General features: G+C 51.4%; 1 protein-coding gene across 9 annotated transcripts in view; it reads right to left on the reverse strand.

Moving 5' to 3' along the window:
- The window catches only part of ATP11A (ATPase phospholipid transporting 11A), a 191,673-nt gene that overhangs the window by 90,184 nt on the left and 80,911 nt on the right, over nucleotides 1-20,578 (reverse strand). For all 9 annotated transcript variants that reach the window (XM_055244925.2, XM_055244924.2, XM_055244926.2 and 6 more), the window contains exon 2: nucleotides 7,989-8,111. In XM_055244925.2, the coding sequence (XP_055100900.1) occupies nucleotides 7,989-8,111 (123 nt within the window). The remainder of the gene's footprint in view (nucleotides 1-7,988; nucleotides 8,112-20,578) is intronic.

The following is a 20,578-nucleotide window of genomic DNA, read 5'->3' on the forward strand; positions in this document are numbered from 1 at the left end:
ATGTCTCAAGCTCACAGGTGCTTTGACACCACATCAATCTCTGTACAGTCTGTATTGTAAATCCCCAATGTGGCTAAGCCAGGGGTATAATTCTATGGGCATGTCTCAAGCTTGCAGGTGCATTGACACTGCGTCAATCTCTGTACAGTCTGTATTATAAATCCCCGATGTGGCTAGAGCAGGTGTATGATTCTATGGGCATGTCTCAAGGTCACGGGTCCTCTGACACCGCGTCAATCTCCGTACAGTCTGTATTATAAACTCCCAAAGTAGTCAGGACAGGTGTATGAGTTTCTTATGCTGCTATAACAAATTCCACTTTGTGACTTAAAACAATGCAAATTTATTATCTTACTGTTCTGGAGGTCAGAAGTTTGGAATGGGTTTCACTGGGTTAAAATTAAAGTATCAGCAGGGCTGGTTCCTTCCTGGAGGCTCCAGGGAGAAACTTTTCTTGCCTTTTCCTGCTTCCTGCAGAGGCTGCCTGTATCCTTTGGTCCCCTTCAACCTCTGAAGCCAGTCGTGACTCCGACCGTCTCTGTTCGGCCTCCCTCTTCCACTTACGAGTGCCTCTGTGGTTACTTTTGGCCACATGAATAGTTCTATAATCACCTCCCTATTTTTATGTCAGCCGTTTGGCAATCTTGATTCCCTGGTCACAGCCAGTGACACAGTCAGAGGTTCTGGGGATCAGGATGTGGACATCTGTGGGAGGCCATGCTTCTGCCTGCCATACTAGCTTTTCTTAAGGGAATGCAACCAAATTGAGAACCAAAAGGCAAGAGCTCAGGACGGAAAAGTGGCCATACCAACTGAGACAGAGTACAGAACACATGGCTAGCTCTTCATTCCTTTTGTTTCTCATTCAGAAAAAAAGCAAAAACTCCAGATTGCCAATAAAAGTATAGGCACTTTCTTCCTTTACAAAAACCACAATCTTAATTCTCAATTTACTAACCCCACCTCAAGATAATTTAGGTACTCTATGAAATTCTGGAAATATTTACTCTTTAGCATATTATGAAACATACAGACTTCAGAGTCAGTCCCCACATTCGATCCTGGCCCTGCCATTTAAAAACCATGTAAACTTCAGCAAATTATTTAATGATTCTGAGCTCTAGTTTTCTTGTGTATACAACTTGGCAAACATTATACATGTGATCGATCTTTTTAAATATTTGAGAAAGATATATTTTGTCTCAAATAGGCCATAATGAAAAAGTCAGTTACTCTCCATCAACTTTTAAAAGCACGCATTAAAGAAATACCTTAGCCCACCCGTGTGAGGCCAGTCTTGCTTTCCAGCACCCAAGCCAAAAAATTTATTATAATTAAACGTTTCCACAAATTTCTATAATACATCATTCAGTAACAAAGTCACATTAATGAAAAAAGAGTCTACTTAAAATTCCACCTTTCATTTACTGAAGTACTTTCAGATGAAAAGCACACGCTGTCCAGGATTCCTTCTAAAGGACCCTTGGAACTAAAGTGAAGGTGCAGATGCAACAGGCTGGCCACAAGCTGGGAACCCTGACAGTGGAGATGAGCCACAGAGATTTACAATGCTCCTCTCTATGGTTTTGAAAGTTCCCATGTTACACGAGGAAGTTTTGGTAATATTTATGAGATAAAATATGATCTGCAATCCTTCCAAACATGCAGATCTACTTCCATCAGGCCTGGAAGGCTGTGCAAACTCATGGACTTGCCATAATTTATTTTGAGATGAAGTCTCACTCTGTCACCCAGGCTGGAGTGCAGTGGCGCCATCTCGACTCACTGCAACCTCTGCCTCCCAGGTTCAAGCGATTCTCATGCCTCAGCCTCCCGAGTAGCTGGGATTACAGGCGCCCCACCACGATGCCCGGCTAATTTTTGTATTTTTAGTAGAGACGGGATTTCACCATGTTGCCCAGGCTGATCTTGAACTCCTGACTTCAGCTGATCCACCTGCCTCGGCCTCCCAGAGTGCTGGAATTATAGGCATGAGCCACCGCACCTGGCCGGCCCTTGCCATTTTGAATGTGACTGTACAGCTTTGGAATTTGAAACCACCTGCACGATTGCTTTATTCTTTTTTTTTTTTTTCTTTTCTTCAGACAGGGTCTTACTCTGTCTGTCACCCAGGCTGGAGTGCGTTGGCACAATCTCGGCTCACTGCAACCTCTGCCTCCTGGGTTCAAGCGATTTTCCTGCCTCAACCTCCCGAGTAGCTAGGAATACAGGCACCCACCACCACGCCCAGCTAATTTTTTATTTTTTGGTAGAGACAGGGTTTGACCAGGTTGGTCAGGCTGGTCTAGAACTCCTGACCTCGTGATCCACCTGCCTCGGCCTCCCAAACTGTGCCTGGCCTCAATTGCTTTATTCTAATCAGGCACTGAGGGCTGCAGTCGAGCCCCATGATGCGGTGTAATCTCTACATTTCACAGAGTAAGTTATTACTGCTGACTATTACTATTGTCAAAAGGAGGGTTATTAATTCCTGGTGATATCTAACAAGTGAAATCCCAATTAACTCATTTAAATGGTCATGACTGCACTGACATAGCAGTACCATCGGGATAAAATAAACTGAAATGAGCGTTTTATTCCACACATTAGAGCGAGAAAGCTGACAATGGTGGCCAGTTATCCTTTGCTCATCGTTGTTGAATTGTAAAAATATAAATATTTGCCTGGGGACACAATGTAAAGTAACACTGGGCCCTTCAACTGTGATACAATCAGTAGATGTCCTCAATCCTGGGAACTCCTGGCATGAAAGCCACAGCATAGAACCAAGTGTTTTTCCTCCTACAGGAAATCTGGGAAAACCGAGTGGCGCTTGGCACCTCTCTTCACCTCCAAAGACACCATGCATTTTGCTGAATGACATGGCACAGTCATTCTTTTCATTTCTCACTTGTATGACAGACGCCATAGCCAGAGTCCACAGCTGCCGTGGCTCAGATTTTGGCCCTGAGCTGAAACGCCTCACTAGTGTCTGAGCCTCATGTTTCCGCCTCCCTCCTGTCCCTTGTGGAAGCCAGTCTCTGGTTTTGTGTTACTCGCCAGCAGTGTGGTGTGCAGACAGGGAAGAGCACGGCCTCACCTGGCCTGCCTCTGGCGAGACAAACCCGGGGCACTGTCCTCTGCCAGCAGCCCAGGCGCCCGCAGGAGCACCTGCAAGCTGTCTGAAGCCTCAACTAGTGTTTACCTGAACACGGCTCCAGCACCACGGGGCCCACCTGACAGTCCTGAGAACGGCGGGGACACCGGACACCCATCTGCTTGGAACAACGAGCCACTCGCATGGAACTGAAGTCACTCTTTCATTTATGACCGGGAGGCAGGGATGCAAAACACAGAAAATTATGCCAGGACGGTGGATTACTGATGCTGGAAATTTGTGAGCACCCAGAGGGGCTGTTAAGAAAAGCACCCCTGGACGGGCATGGTGACTCACGTCTGTAAACCCAGCACTTTGGGAGGCTGAGGTGGGCGAATAACCTGAGGTCAGGAGTTCAGGACCAGCCTGGCCAACAATGGCAAAACCCCATCTTTGCTAAAAACATAAAAATTAGCTGGGTGTGGTGGTGGGCACCTGTAGTTCCAGCTACTTGGGAGGCTGCGGCAGGAGAATCACTTAAACCCGGGAGGTGGAGGTTGCAGTGAGCCAGGATCGTGCCACTGCACTCCAGCCTGGGCGCAGATAGAGACTCTGTCTCAAAAATGAAAAGAAAAGGGCCCCGGCTCTGCGGAAGGAAGTCCAAGCCCAGCGCCAGACTACAGGGGCCATATCCTCTTCTGTGGCCTCAGGCACATGACTGAGCTCTAAGCCTCAGCTTCTTCATGAAAACATTGGGAATAATGAGTATTGGTGGGCTCACAGGGTTGTTTTAGAGATTACATGATATAATAAACATGGAAATCATTTATACAAATATAAGTCATGAAAACACTGGCTATACCTACGAATTGCAGAGGGAATTTTTCCTCCCGAATTACCAGAAGGATTCAACTTTCTTGAAGGCATGGAGGGACAGTATAGACCAAGCCAAGATTTAATTCTGTAGCCTCCTGTGGGCAAAGCTGGGAACCATGTGAATTCTGTGCCCCAAAGCACAAATCTGGAAAAGGAGGCACGCAGTGATCCATCACTTTCTGGAGTTCAGGATTCCCCACGTGGGGGGTGCAAGCAGGCCTGGGGGAGCTCTGCACAACACAGGAAGCAGGGAATGGGGCGTGCTGGGCTGTCATTTCGGGTTGTGACACTGCCCAAAGTCTCTCCCCTAAGATGGAAACAACTCTATCATCACCGATCACCAGTAACTGCACTTCTGTCAAACAGATGAGAAGTTAAAAATAATCTGACGGCATTTTCATCCCCTATTACAACTTCTTCCATGACAAAGGCTTTCATCCTTTGATTTCATAAAAGCAAACTTGCTGAGAACAAGCTTCTGTGGCACTTAAAAAGTCTTAACTACTAGCATTTCTTTTTTTTAGGTAGAAATCATTTCCTCCACCACCCCAGGAAAACATAGATACATGATCGCAAATGTATTCTCCAAAATCAGTTGTAAACTTATGTCTTACAAATTAAACAGCATTTTTTTTCACACATCCTGAGCTGTTAAATGAAAACAATTGCGAGTCCTCAATTCCAGGCTCGAGAATTCCACTTTGGTTTATCTGGATCAAGGTTACTGTCAGGCCAGCTACCTGCCTAGATTCCAGACTCCAGCCTTTCTGAGGGCCTTTCCTTCCTGAGTTCCATTAGCAAAAGAGGTTATGCCGGACGTAATTTTCCCTTGAAATTACACAACCTCATCCACTTGAAACTGAGACTAAGCCACTAATCCCACCTCTGTGAAGAGCGAAGATCTCAATGCATGGGCGGATTTGAGAGCTCCCTTCTGTCCTCGGAGGCTGAGATGAAAGGCGGCCAAGTGCTCTCCTGGCCCCGCCGCACCTTCCACCTGCGCTGGACGGCGCTCCTGAGAGCCTGTTGACCCTGGTCTGTGCGTTCCTGAGTGAGTGCTTCCTGGTAGGAAGGAGACTTACGGCTTCTCAAAGGCCCTGGAAACCAGCAATAAGCCCACAAAACCTATCCTGACAACCTGCCCACCACAGGGCTTCCCGGATCAGAAACTGAAGAGACCTCACGGGGCTCCAGTTCCACAGGGAGCGGCGGAGAGGAGGGGCCCAGCCCAGGGGGAGACAGGGTAGCGCAGAGCCAGGGAGCAGGGCCGGGTGGTGCGAAGCCACCAAGGCCACTGCCTGCAGGGACGTTCGAAACGGACAGTAGGAAAAGGATAAAACTCGAATGATACAGCAAAGGAGTCAGGAGTGGGAGGCAGAAATCGCCGTGCTCTGTTATCTCCTCCAAAACTGCCATGGGCAATCACAGGAAGTGCGGCTTCCCGCCAGCCCCAGCCAGGGGGACCAGGACCCTCCTCTGACGCCTGGACCAAGCTCTGCCGCTGCTGCTGGTTTTTTCCCCGTGGCCCCACACGACACCCTCATCTGCAGGGAGAAGCAGGCACATGGGGCTGTCGGGCAAGCTCTGCCCCAGGAAGGGAGAAGCCAGCTCCCAGGTGGCGGGCTGCGTGATGCCTTCATGGCCCCCATCCGGCTCAGATGAGCCACACTGTACAGGGGGCGTCGCGGTTCCACACGCCCATCACCCGTATCCTGGAATCCTGCCCTACAAGTCCACAATGGCACCGCATGTGGACACCTGGGTGCTTCCTGCCTCTCTGTACCTCTGGGCCGCGCAGGCTGAGTTCTAAGAAATACGTTTGGGATTCGTTTTGGGCTGGAGGGTGGGGGGTAGGTGAAGTACACATGAGCTTGGAAACCATCTTCAGTGAGCTCCGTCGACTTTACAACTTTGTAAGTTACCATTGCAGAGACAATATTTTGGATGTGATTTCTCATCAGTACATTTCTCCTTCCATGAATGATGACTAGGAAACCACCCACAGCACTTATCTGGTTGGGACTTTGTTTTTCAGCATTTATATGTCCTGTTTCTAGAGGTTAAAGCTATTAAAATTTTTTGTAATCCTGTAGTTACAAATTAAATAATCCCATAAAAAAGGCTTTGAAAAGGTGACCTTTTCTGTTGTAAAATATTCTTTAAAAATGTGCAACTCTTCAAGAGCACATAAATAATTAAGAACCACAGGGTTGACATGCCAGGATGCTTGAGTGTGAATTAAGTAGGTCTCCACAGGGGTCTACACATCAGGACATCCGGTGTGAATTAAGTAGGTCTCCACAGGGGTCTACACATCAGGACACCCGGTGTGAATTAAGTAGGTCTCCACAGGGGTCTACACGTCAGGACACCCGGTGTGAATTAAGTAGGTCTCCACAGGGGTCTACACGTCAGGACACCCGGTGTGAATTAAGTAGGTCTCCACAGGGGTCTACACGTCAGGACACCCGGTGTGAATTAAGTAGGTCTCCACAGGGGTCTACACGTCAGGACACCCGGTGTGAATTAAGTAGGTCTCCACAGGGGTCTACACGTCAGGACACCCGGTGTGAATTAAGTAGGTCTCACAGGGGTCTCCACATCAGGACACCCGGTGTGAATTAAGTAGGTCTCCACAGGGGTCCACACATCAGGAAACCGGGTGTGAATTAAGTAGGTCTCCACAGGGGTCTCCACATCAGGATGCCGGGTGTGAATTAAATAGGTCTCCACAGGGGTCTACACGTCAGGATGCCGGGTGTGAATTAAATAGGTCTCCACAGGCGTCTACACATCAGGACGCCTGGTGTGAATTAAGTAGGTCTCCACAGGGGTCTTCACATCAGGACGCCTGGTGTGAATTAAGTAGGTCTCCACAGGGGTCTATACATCAGGACGCCTGGTGTGAATTAAGTAGGTCTCCACAGGGGTCTACACATCAGGACATCCGGTGTGAATTAAGTAGGTCTCCACAGGGGTCTACACATCAGGAAACCCAGTGTGAATTAAGTGGGTCTTCACAGGGGTCTACACATCAGGACACTTGGTGTGAATTAAGAAGGTCTCCACAGGGGGTCTACACATCAGGAAACCCAGTATGAATTAAGTAGGTCTCCACAGGGGTCTACACATCAGCACGCCTGGTGTGAATTAAGTAGGTCTCCACAGGAGTTTACATGGCAGGACACCTGATGTAAATTAAGTGCGTCTACATGTGAGGACACACGTGTGAATGGTGGGCCGCCACACGCATCCCCATGTGCAGCCCGTCCATGCATGTGCCTGTGTTTAGCTCATCCATTTTGAAGGACAGTGAAGATAAATGGAGTCTGAACACAGGCACACAGGTTCTGCATTACCTGGAAAGCACAGTTTACCCCGTGTTTAATGGCTGCAGCTACATTTCCACCTTATTCTTAAGACCCGTTTCCAGGTCACTCTCTGAACATGGGAAATGTGTGTGCACTTCCACGCTCCAGTCCATGGAGAGAAACGCGCTTCGTTTAGACCGCGGCACTCTGCTCGTGCTTCCTACACTTCGCCTGGGCTGCACCTCGTGAACAAGCTCAAAGATTTCCCCCTGGGTTTTGCTGTCCAGCCTGCATTTGTCGGCTCTTTCTCCAGGGTGGCTGGTATCGTTTCTACCTTACCAGTGCTTAGACTCTAGCCAGGGTGGCCCATGACAAGCACATGGCCAGACGCCTCAGAAGTGGGACCTGGGTGGGGTTTGGATCCTGGACTTCAGACCCGCACTGCCTCTGTGACATGGTCACCCGAGAATGGAGACACTGCACTGTGAGCCCTGGGCAGGTGGAAAGCCTTCTGTGGGCAGTCACCGGGAGGGAGAGAGCAGCGCCCTCGGTGAGGTCCTGATCTGAAGCCCTTGCTGGGGGTGGCTGGTGGCCGTGACAGCAGGGCCAGGAGCAGAGCTGGTCTTTGAAACCGAGAAGCACTAACACCCCCCGGCAGCTGCTTTTTAGACACATCATGGACACTCAGACCCAAGCCAAGTTACCTTGGACGAGACGATCCTGTTGTCTGGGTATCTCTGTGGGATGTAGGCCTCTGTGCCCGGAGGTGGCTCCCTGTGTCCCACGTAGATGGTCCTGCTGTCCACCCAATTCTCTTCTCCTGCACACTGTGGAAAGGAGAGCAGTGTTAGGCAGCTGCCTCAGAACCCGCATCAAAGGCTCTTGCCCAGAGTGTTGCCTTGAGGCACGTTCATCGGAATGAAGACCTGTACCTGCTGCTGAGAACATCGTTCAGGGCTGCAGGGAGACCTGGGACCCAGCACCCCAGGCCCGAGCCACCCTGTCTTACGCAGCCCTCATGGGCCAAGGTCTTCTGGTGAGCACCAGGAGGGTCTGTGCTCCTGTGAGAGCCACACAGTGAACTCCAAAGCTGACTGCCAGTGGAAACAGCTCAGGGCGTGTACATAAGAACAGAACGCGGCCGGGCGCAGTGGCTCACACCTGTAATCCCAGCACTTTGGGAGGCCGAGACGGGTGGATCACGAGGTCAGGAGATCGAGACCATCCTGGCTAACATGGTGAAACCCCGTCTCTACTAAAAAATACAAAAAATTAGCCGGGCGTGGTGGCAGGCGCCTGTAGTCCCAGCTACTCGGGAGGCTGAGGCAGGAGAATGGCATGAACCCGGGAGGCGGAGCTTGCAGTGAGCTGAGATAGCACCACTGCACTCCAGCCTGGGCGACAGAGCGAGACTCCGTCTCAAAAAAAAAAAAAAAAAAAAAAAAAAGAACAGAACGTGTGGCCAAATCGTAAGGCCTCCAAAACAGAAGAGACAGTGATGTTGGGAAAGGTCTTCAATAGAAGACGAAAGAAAAACTATGATATCAGGGTAGAAGGCAGGACTTGACTCCAGAGATGGGGCTTGGACACCTGACCAGATTGAGGACTAGTGAAAACAGGGCTGGGGCAGAGGCAGCTTTCCATAAGACGTGCCCGCGGTGTGACTGTCAGTTTACCATTGCCATGGCAACAGCCAGGAGCTGCCGCCCCTTTCCATGGCAATGACCCGATCGCCTACAAGTTACATCCTTCTCCTAGAAATTTCTGCATAAACCACCCCTTAATCTGCATGCAATTAAATCTGCCCTGAGCTACTCCTCTCCGCCTATGGGGCGGCCCCGCTCTGCAGGGGCAGTCAGGGAGCTGTAGCCCTGCCTCTCCAATAAAGCTGTTTTCTTCCACCTCCTGCTTGCCCTTGAATTCTTTCCTGGGCAAAGCCAAGAACCCTCCAGGTTCTTGCCCCACTGTGGGGTCACTGGCCCTGCATCTGCAGATGCATAAGGGTCGCTCAACCCTGCTGGGTGTCTGCTCAGGAGCACGGAGGCTCTCCTGCAAAGATGACTCGCTCGGGCCTGAGCATCTCTGTAGTACTCAGAACACGGTACTTGGAGGAGTTAAGGAAACAGGTCTGACAAGAAATATTTCAACAACACTCAGGCGGGCCATTTGATGTCAGCACTAAAACCACAAAAATACCTTAGCTCGTAACGGGAAATCCAAACGCCACATCTGAATACGCAGCCCTGGCCGTGGCCCCGGGCCCACCTCAGAATACACAGCCCCAGCACATGGCCCCGGGCCCACCTCGGAATACGGTGCGTTAGCGTGTGGCTCTCATCCCATGCCCCAGTTCTCTGAAGGAACTACAAGACATTAGCCTTTCTGGGGCATGAGAAACACAGCTGAAGAGAATACGGAAGCCTCCTCCATGAGGGTAACGCTGGTGCGATGGGACGGGAAGGACGAGGGGACACTGCCTTCGAAGGCCTGACGCTTGGCTGCTGGGCCACTCCTCGCCGTAGGCATGGGGATAGTTTCCCACTGAGATTCTCACCCATGAGGGGGACGCCAGCACTTTCTCAGGGTACTGGAGCGTGAAATGACGCAACGGCAACCGAAAACGGCCAAGGGCCCGGCCCAGCACAGACACTTGTAAACGCTCGAGGCCACCTCCTCTCCGTGTGGGCTGCCCCTCGGTGCTTCAGGGAACTCTCATTCTTTAAAGCCAAAAAAGGCAGGCAGGGCCTGAACAGTCCAGAGTCCTGTCTGTATGGTGCTCTCGTTTATAAACCTCATGGGGCTGTTTCTGGACTTGTTTATGTCATCAGCTCCTCTGCTCCTCTATCAAACTCTCAGAGGAAGTCTTTCCACACTGTCCCACCCAGAACGTCCCCGACAGGAGCTGTGTGAATGTCTGCACATTTGCTTTAATAAATTCCACTGGTAATTCACCTGCAATTTCTTTTATTAGGGCTCAGCTTTGCAGAAAAGTCTAAGTAAAATAAAGGAAAGAGACCACAGCAGTCCCCGTGTGCCCCAACTGTGTTTTCAGAGATGTTCGGCTGAGACTGTGAACCAGTGTTTCCACGGGGAGCCGAGGCTTCCACGGTCCTGGGGACAGACGTACACAAGGCAGCCACCAGGCCAGGGAGGAACACTCCACCCTCAAATGAGCCAGATGCAGTTTTCCTCAGCGCGACCTTGGGTCGTGGCCTCCCCGCGAGCCTGCTGGCCATGCAGTAGCCACCAACCTAGACTCAAACCCAGGTGGGCAGCACAGCCTCCACTGCCCTGACCATGCCACAGCCTGGCTGCCCCTCCCCACGAGGACGGGCCCTCCTTCTCCGGGATGGGTCTCCCTGCCTGACGGGGGCCTTCCCTGCTGTCTCTGTTTTGTGGTGAAGCCAACAAACCAAAGGGATGTGGACTTTAAAAGCGTCCTAAGAGCTTCATAAATAAACTGCTGCCTATAAAGGCTAAGAAAAGTCCCTGGCTTCTTTGTTTTCACAGAACATAGCCAAACAGATGCTTCTCATTCTCGTGCAATCAGGAAATTGCACTGAATAAGATATAAGTGAACCAGAAAAAGAGAGAAAAGCATATAGATATCTTTTAATACAAAAGTGAAAATCCTAGAAACTTTCTTCTAATCTTCAAAGACAGCAGCTGAATTTCAGGAGTGGCCACGAGCCCAGACACTGGTTTGGAAAGCTGAACGCTTCCCTGGAGCCGTGTGGCACTGCCCACGCCACAGCGAGCCCACGCTTGCCGGCCGCTTCCAGCCAGCAACGAAGGGACCCTGTCTCATGGAGGAACGATCAGGATGAATGGACGAAGTCCACTCCATAGTCTCAACGCCGGCGAGCAGATGTTTATCATTAAATAATTACATCAAAAACAACTCAGATACAGCCCAACAGTGTAGTGGCGTTTAAACCGACACAAGTAGGAATGACTATTTTTGTCTGTGCCATGGCATCAGAAAACAGGCTGCCTGCCAACATGCAGCGGGCGTTGCCTGGCAAGTGGGCTACCCTGCCTGACGGCCTCGTCAGCGTAAAAGACACCACATTGGAACAGCAAAGGACCTGAGGCCATGAGGTCACTTAGACGGCCTCACCCAGGGCATTAGGAAGGTCGGAAACATAAGTGTCTCTTCGGGTTCACACTTCAAACCAAAGGGAGCTCTTTGTGTTGTATTCTCCACAAATGTTCAAATTCTTTTTTTTTTTTTTTTTTGCAAAGTGAAAGCAAGTTTATTAAGAAAGTAAATGAATAAAAGAACGGCTACTCCACACACAGAGCAGCCCGCAAATGTTCAAATTCCAGGAAGACTAAACTGCCCAAAAGGAACAGAGCCGAAAACATCCTGGACCCCCAGAGGATACAGACAGTCACAAACGGTGGCCTGGGGACAGGACACCCAGTCCCTGCTGCTCACTGGCTCTGTGGCTGCGGCTGCCTCACACCACGTGTCTCTGTCAAATGTCGTCAGCAGCGACACGAAGGGATTAGGACGCCCAACTTTCGTGGTCCTTCCAGCCCTAAGATTCTGGTTCTCTGTACAGTTAGCAATGAAAACAAACTCAGGAGCCTCAATCATGTAACTTCTGAACCTCACCAGTCTTGAATCCAGGGCCAGACATGCTGTGCATAAACGGGGGCATAGACAAAACAGGGTCCCTGCTGGGCACGGTGGCTCATGCCTATAATCCTAGCACTTTGGGAGGCCAAGGCAGGTGGATCGCTTGAGGCCGGGAGTTCAAGACCATCCTGGCTAACACGGTGAAACTCCACCTCTACTAAAAAAAAAAAAAAAAAAAATTAGCCGGGCATGTGGGCACCTGTAGTCCTAGCTACTTGGGAGGCTGAGGCAGGAGAATCACTTGAACCCGGAGGTGGAGGCTGCAGTGACAAAATGCCGCCTCTGCTCTCCAGCTTGGATGACAGAGTGAGGCTCCGTCTCAAAAAAACAAACAAACAAAAGACGGGGTCACACCACACGGGGCTGTTTTCAGGATTCAGAGTAAAGACATGGGTAGTCCGGAAGCTCTCCAGGGCAGGAGGATGGAGACTCCAGCCTCTCTCTCTCCGCGTTCCCAGACAGGATCAGCAACACAGCTCAGCCAGCCCCGTGCAACTCCTCCCAGCAGAACCCACCCACGGCCAGAGGCTTCCATCAGCAAAGCAAAGCTGAAACCAGGCACCAAACTGTCTATGTCAAGTAACAGGTTTCCTAATGACTCATTAACAACCCATTGTCCAAACTGCCTCGAGAAAGCCACGTGGCATGTCCCCTGGAGGGCGGGCATCAAGTTCCAGCTGAAGTAAAAATCTACCCTGTGCTGATGGGACTGACCACAGGACACAAACCAACCAAGGGAAACATCTCGAGCGACTCCTGGTGGGGCACAAAAAATTCAGCGAGAAGGTTCACAGCTGCGCTGTTCATGGAAGACAAAGGTGGCAGCCTCCAAACGCGTCCACTGATGAAGGGATACACGGAAAGGAAGGAAGCGCCGACGCCCACACCAACACGTGTGGGGCCAGAAAGCATCCCCCGTGTGAAGCAACACCGTGTTTGCACGTGAAGCACTTGTGTTTGCACACGTGTTTGCACGTGAACACCGTGTTGTGAGTCCATTCTGAGGAAATGCCCAGAAAAGGCGAATGCAGAGACGGGGGCTGCCGGGGGCTGGGCGAATGGCTGCCGATGGCCTCTGCCCGGGGGATGAAAACCTTCTGGGTTGGAAGGTAGTGGTGGGTGCACGACTCTGAATATTTTCCAGTTGGAACCAACGGATTGCATGCTTTAAAAGGGAGGGTTTTATGGTATGTGAATTATACCTCAGTAGAAATGTTTTTGCCAAATGAAAGGCATGCATGGTTTGCACACGAGATCATTTCCACACTTTCTCATTCTAGAAACCTAACAGTCATCTTGGCATCAAGAGATATCACTCATCCGTACAACTACCACCATCAAACTTGCTCTGATTTTCAGCTTGCCTTTGGTTTAATGCTTTAATGACTCAAGCGATTTTCTTTACTACCTTAGAGGAAAAAGTCATTCTTTTTTTTTTCTTTTTAAGGAGACAGAGTTTTGCTCTCATCGCCCAGGCTGGAGTGCAATGGCAAAATCTCAGCTCACTGCAACCTCCGCTTCCAGGTTTAAGCAATTCTCCCGCCTCAGCCTCCCTAGTAGCTGGGATTACAGGCAAGCACCACCACGTCCAGCTAATTTTGTATTTTTAGTAGAAATGATGTGTTGGCTAGGCTAGCCTCGAACTCCTGACCTCGGGTGATCCACCCGCCTCAGCCTCCCAAGGTGCTGAGATGACAGGCGTGAGCTACCGCGCCCGGCAGGAAAAGTCATTCCTAGATGTCAGAAGTGCTTCTCTGTTTCAGTCTTCCGTGTAAATTCTAGAAACTTAGATATAAAGCTCTTCCTGAAAATCTCCGAGGAAGTGAAAACTATTTACTTTGAAACAATAATTCCTTTTTTTAGAGATGGGGTATTGCTGCGCTGTCCCGGCTGAAGCACAGCAGCTACTCCTCACTCCAGCGGCTACTCACTCCAGCAGCTACTCCTCACTCCAGCAGCTACTCCTCACTCCAGCGGCTACTCACTCCAGCAGCTACTCCTCACTCCAGCAGCTACTCCTCACTCCAGCGGCTACTCCTCACTCCAGCGGCTACTCACTCCAGCAGCTGTTCACAGAGACAACTACAGTGCACCGTAGCCTTGAACTCCTGGGCTCAAGCAATACTCCCTGTGCAGCCTCCCAAAGCGCTGAGATTGCAGGCATGCCACCATGCCCCAAATTACCTCAACTTAGAATGTATTTCTAGCTACCTCAGTGCAACTCTGAAAAGAGTTACAAGGTTTTGGCCCTGTTGCCATTTCTTACACAGCATAACTGCATGGGAGCTGGAGTGTGCCGGGGCTTTCAAAGCCGCTGACCTGGACCACCACCCTCACAGAGCCACTCAGCTCAGCAAACCTCTGCCTACTGCACCTCACACACTGATGAGAGGCACGTGGAGGCTGCGAGGCCTCGGGGCCTCCGGTGAGCTTTCTGTCCACCACATTAGCTGCTCACCTGGTGGCTAAAAAATACATTTTTGCAAAAGGTATGTGTGGTATGATGCTAAACATGCCCGTCTGTCTCATTTCCACGGCTCACACGGAAGGCTGTAGAAGAAGGAACAGGAAGGAGTGCCACAGGGTTGGGGAAACAGGAAAATGGACCGCAGCATGCCTTCCAGACAGAGGCGCCCGCACATGGGCTGTGCCTTCTTCCGGGCCAGGCCCAGGCCTCTCTGTGCAGGGTGCCATGAGAGCACCTCCGAGAGGAATTCCACATCTGGAGTTGGGGGAGAAAGGCACGGTGAGCGGCGTGTGGGAAGCGTGGGGGAGGGGGCAGCAGGGCTTCTCGGCTGCATGGAGCCCATGGGGGAGGAAGTCTTACGTCCCTTCTCCTAATATGTGTGCTCAGGACACGGCACTGCACAGCGTCCTGGCCGCCTTCCCGCCCATCTTCCAGCAGGTGGGGGCTTCACAGAGGGGCAGCTGTAACCGCATAGCACAGGAGCCTCAGAGAAAATGTCACCACAAATTACATCAATGCAGCTACTGGGCAGCCTCTGTGGCTCCTTCCCTTAATTATTATGTTATTATTATTATTAGTTTTTTTGAGACGAAGTCTTGCTCTTGTCCCCCAGGCTGGAGTGCAATGACGTGGTCTCGGCACACTGCAACCTCCGCCTCCCGGGTTCAAGCCATTCTCCTGCCTCAGCCTCCCAAGTAGCTGGGATTACAGGTGTGTGCCACCACACCTGGCTAATTTTTGTATTTTGAGTAGAGACTGGGTTTCACCATGTTGGCCAGGCTGGTCTCGAACTCCTGACCTCAGGTGATTTGCCCACCTCGGCATCCCAAAGTGCTGGGATTACAGGCGTGAGCCACCATGCCCAGCCTTAGTTATTTTTTTAAAGATAGTTTTGACATTTGGGATTGATCCACTGCTGCCTGAAATCACAGTCTTTGTGCACATGCCTGGCAGTGTGGCTTTCTGACAGGTGCCCAGCACTTGTGTTCAGTGGTTGAGGAAAATTTCCCCAAGGAGCAAACACCCCTGAGGCAAAAAACACCCCAAGGAGCAAACACCCCATGGCCCCTGCCACAGGAGCATGAACTCTAAACCCGTGGTGCAGAGAGGCTCAAGGGGCGAGATGCTGCGTTTCAGAAGATCCACCATGCGACACTCTCAGTGTGCACCACAGCATTTGGTCAGATATTAATCCCAGGCCAGGTGCTGGAGCCTCTCACCCGACAGGTCATCTCGGCCAGTCGTGGGGGCTCAAGCCTGTAATCCCAGCACTTTCGGAGGCCAAGGTGGGTGGATCACCTCAGGTCAGGAGTTTGAGACCAGCCTGGCCAATATGGCAAAACCTCGTCTCTACTAAAAATACAAAAATTAGGCAGGAGTGGTGGCACATGCCTGTAGTCCCAGCTACTTGGGAGGCTGAGGCAAGGAGAATGGCTTGAACCCGGGAGGTGGAGGTTGCAGTGAGCCAGGATAGTCCACTGCATTTCAGCCTGGATGACAGAGTGAGACTCTGTCTCAAAAAAATAAATAAAATAGAATTTACTATTGCTTCCCATTTGACAGAGCGCGACACCAAACCCAGAACCATCGTTACGTGGCCGGAGCACAGCGTGCAAACTCACACCCGATCAATCATCCAGATGGTTTAGGCAGCGTTCAGTGTCACGCAGCACAGACACCTGCCTTTTGAGGGGCAGCACCGGCCTCACTGGCCCTGTGACACTCCCCGCATTTCCCTGTTAATAAAGCTTGGAAAGGAACAGGGCAAGGGAGAGAACGGAGCAGGCAGCATGGAGGAATTTGCTCCAATGCGCCCAGTCCGGGGATGGAAGGAGGGTCTGGGATCGGCCCTGCACTTTTGCTCACACTCAGGACACACGAGAGGGGCTGTGGGGAACTGTCAAGGATGTGGCCGACTCAGCAGCCCCAAGGCGTGCCTTCACGCAGACGGGCTCACTTCAGGACGAGCAACGGATGTCAACATGAATCCCCGTGGAAATAAACGACGGCCACCGAACAAGCAGCAGCAGCCACGGACTCCGAGCCTGCAGGTCAGCTGCCTCCACGGGCTCCCAGGGACTCCAGCCAGGCCAGGGAGGCGGGAAGGAGTCCAGGGAAGAGGGCTGGGAGGGCAGCTGTGGGCCTGACGGGCATGCGCTCACGCCCGGGAGGTGCAGCATCCTGTGGGGCTGGCAAGGGGAGAAGGGGACAGGGGCGTATTTGCTGTTCTCTGGCTGACCCCAAGTTGGCACTGGGGGCAGAAACTAGGCTGTCGTGAACTAAGTCGCACCCACCCTGCGCCAGGGCCATGGAGGTGTGGGCTGGGCTTCCCTGGTCACAAGTGGCTCAGCCACTGTCCCTCTTCAGGAAGGATGACACCGCTCCAGATACGCCCACTCACAGGCGGAGGGGGGCATTATGAAATAATTCAAACATGCAGAAAACTGGAGTAAGGAAATAAATCACCCAGATTTCACAAATGTTAACATTTTTGCTATATTTGTACCAACCAATTTTTTTCTTACAGAAATAAATTTAAAATATAGATTTTTTACATAAGTCATTTGAAAGTATTCACCTCCTTCTTTTTAAAAATTCTGGCAATGGGTAAGTAGGAGAGGAGAAAACTGCAGTTACCTAACACCCTTTTAGAGGAGGCATGTCCTGGAGGCCCCAAGCTGCTGGGCCAAAAGCACCCTGAAGCCGCCGGGAGGGGCTCCTCCTGTCAGCGGCCCCCCGACCGTGGAAGCCCGCCTGTGTGCATCCCATGCCTCCCACTGTGTGGCAGGAAGGAAGAGGACGCGGCTAAGGCAGAGGCGGATAACGAGCCCTTCAGCAGAGAGGGGTACTGTCTGCAGCATCTTCACAGCAGAGCTTCACGCCGTGGTCTGCCAACCCCACTGGAAGAAGAAACACCTAGAAGCTACGCGGCCAGACCACGGGTACTTCACCTGCACGTCAAGGGCCTGCCTCAAAGCAGGGAAAGACTGATAAACTGAGTCACACCAAACGCTGTTAGCTCTCTAAGCCAGTGCAAGCAAGACCCCCGCGGGCAACCCACTCGCTGTCCCTCAGATGCCACATCCGAGGCACACACTGCAGCCTGCTGGCCTTGCCGCCTACCCTGAGGGAGTGGGACACACCGAACAGCAAAGCCTCCATTCCCTAGGGTCTTGCAACTCTGCAGCCTGCTGGCCTTGCCGCCTACCCTGAGGAAGTGGGACACACCGAACAGCAAAGCCTTCATTCCCTAGGGTCTTGCAACTCTGCAGCTCCCGTGACGGGGGAAGGTGGGAGGGGCTGCTCACACACACAGCCTCACATGCCAACGGCGCTTTTCACCGATGCCAGCAGACGTGTGTGTTGCTTAGCCAGTCTGACACACACAGGGCAGCGATAGAAAAGGCCCAAAGGAAAGAGTGTTCATTCAGACCTGACCCAGAGACCCAGGGCTCTCACACTCTGAGACTGTGACCTGGGATGAGAAATGCATTGTAAGTAACCATGCAGTCCGGGCTGTGCGTGCAAACACAGGAAGGCGGAGCCTCCCTTGTCTGCTCAGTCTGGTCCCCTGCTCTGGTTCTGCACGCCTTTCAGGGCTGCTTTACCTCAAAATGAGCTGCAACTGTGATCTGGTACACGTCTTTTGTGAGTGGGTGCAGCACATCGCACATTTGCAATTTGTAAGTTGGAATCTCACCCTCCCCTGAGAGTCCCTGATTAAAATAGTTACTGGAATGGGATCTATGTTCTTCTAAAGTATCATCATCTCCCATTTCTCCAAATATAATAAACACGGCCCAGGCTTGACATCTTCTCAAGGGCGTCACCCAGGAAGACATGGTCCTCAACCACCCTCTTCTAATTTCTGCAACTGGAGATACCGGAAGCTTTGATGTAAGACACCTGGCTTCCAGTTTAGAACCGATGACTTACGAAACCTGGGAGGCGTCAGCTGATTTTACAAGTAAAGAAAAATCCTAGCACCAGCCCCAAGTAAAATTTGCTTTCATAAAAGTTCTGTTAAAAAACGAGTAAAATCAAAATAGCCTGCGGTCTATCCTTTGTATTGGACATTTCCTAGAAGGCTGCAACCTTCGGCCACAATGCTTAGCCAGGTTCTCTCTCCTCCAGACACAGGAGGGAATTCCTAGTTCCCCTTGAGAGATGGACGGGAAGCAGCGAGGCAGCAGGCACTGGGTTCGAGGAGCTGAGGTTTTTTAATGCCTTCGACCACTCTGTGAGTCCCTCCGGGACCCCTTCTCTTCCCAAGGCAGCAGAGGCACAGGCAGGACTTCCCTGGGAAGGCACGAGGTGGGGTGGAGGGTGGAGGTGGCGTGGAAATCCCACACAGGTGCACCTCTCCACACCCCGTGATGCGCGTCACCCACAGACGCAGATCGCCACTCACGCACGCGGGGCGTTGGCGGCTGCCACACAGAGGGCACCACGACTAAAAACACTGTGTCCCGCTGCAGGCTGCATGGAGCCCAGCGCCACGGCTGCTATCGACAGTGTTGAGGAAGGACCAGTTACCCAAAAGAGCACAGGAAAAAAGCTGTTTCTGCAGACAAAGCCCTGGGCCTTTCCTGGGACCCCCATCCGCCACAGGGTGGCACATTTACAAAAGGGCTACAGCTTTCCAGAGGTTCAAGGATTCCCTTCGTTTGCTCTTTCAGAGGGCAGGGAGAGTGGGGAAGGACTCCTGGTCACCGGCTGAATGCCCGGCATCGGCTTGGGACCCTCACAGCTCGGGAAAGCAAGACTCTCCCGTGGGAAGAGAAAGGCATGGTGGGTTTGGTCGAGACAGAGAGAGGCGGTGTTTCCTTTGCTCAGATTAAGCAGCAAATAAATGAAAATACATGAAAACAGAAGGGCAGGGTGACACCATGCAAACTGTTGCAGGCCAATCCAGGCCACCACTAAGCGGTTTACAGCCTGCACTCTGTTCTGGGGGCGTCGATGGTGGGGCAGGGCAGGGCAGGAGGCGCCACAGCTCATCAGAACCCAGAGGCGATGAGAAACGGCCTCATGGCACCCTCTGGGGAGGGAGATGGATGGGCCATGGCCTAGGGCAGCACCTCACAGGCCACAGCCCTCGGGGCTCTAGGAGGCTCCCGAGTTCCGCCCAGACAGAGATCACCGTGGGCCAGGCCTTCCCTTTACAGCCCACGTGGACACGTGCAGGGTTCTTGGGCTTTCATGGCAGAGCCGTTCCCTATACGGAGCATCCGTGATCAGACGCCAATCATAAACAATTAAGAGATTGTACCTGGAATATATACAGAACGATTCAAACTCAAAAATAGAAAGATAAGGTGGAATTTCTCTAGAGACCTGCAAATGGCCAACATGCCCAGGAGAGGACGCAGAGCATCCTTAGTCACCAGGGAAATGCAGGGCAACCCCACCAAGTGGCAGAGCCAGTCGCAAAGCCCCAGGCTGCTTGACTCCATCCACAAGAAGTGTCCACACGGGCAAATCTGCAGGCGACAGACGGTGGATTAGCGGCTGCCCAGGACTGGGCTGGGGCGTGACGGGACGGGAGCTGGGGACAGGGCTTGGGAGCACCTGGTACTGGGGACGGGGTTTCAGTTCAGGGTAATGACAAGCACTTGGGAGGCCTGGTACTGGGCATGGGGTTTCATTTGAGGGTGATGAAAATGTTTTAAAATTAGATTGTGGTGATGTTGTGTAGCTCGGTAAATATAATAAAAATCATCAAATTGTTTAAGTGGGTGATTTTATGATATGTAAGTTATATTTCAACAAAGCTCTCTTCCTACACACTCGCGACGGGCTGAGCACTGCTTACTGCCCTGCTTCCAGCCACACGGCCCCTCTGAGGCCGCTCCAGCTCAGCACCCCTCACTGCTGGAACCTTCTACCTGCCCATCTTCTGCACAAACGTACGCTTCTCTCAATTTTCATGTAAGCAACATTTTTAAAGTTTAGTTTTTATATATAGTATGTAGAGCACTGTTGACATAATAAACTCCATCTTAGAAAAAGACTTTGTTTTACATTTCATAGGGCACTTTGCCAACAATGATAAGGTGATTTGCTTAATAAACAACAAAAAAAATAAGACAGTATCCAACCAGGTAAGGATACAAAAAGCACTCAGTTCTCATGGGAGGACTCTGCCTCAGCCGCCGCCTCGCAGTCACTTGTGATAAGAA

Source organism: Symphalangus syndactylus, chromosome 15, assembly GCF_028878055.3.
Source record: "Symphalangus syndactylus isolate Jambi chromosome 15, NHGRI_mSymSyn1-v2.1_pri, whole genome shotgun sequence".
In the NCBI taxonomy this organism is placed as follows: domain Eukaryota; kingdom Metazoa; phylum Chordata; class Mammalia; order Primates; family Hylobatidae; genus Symphalangus; species Symphalangus syndactylus.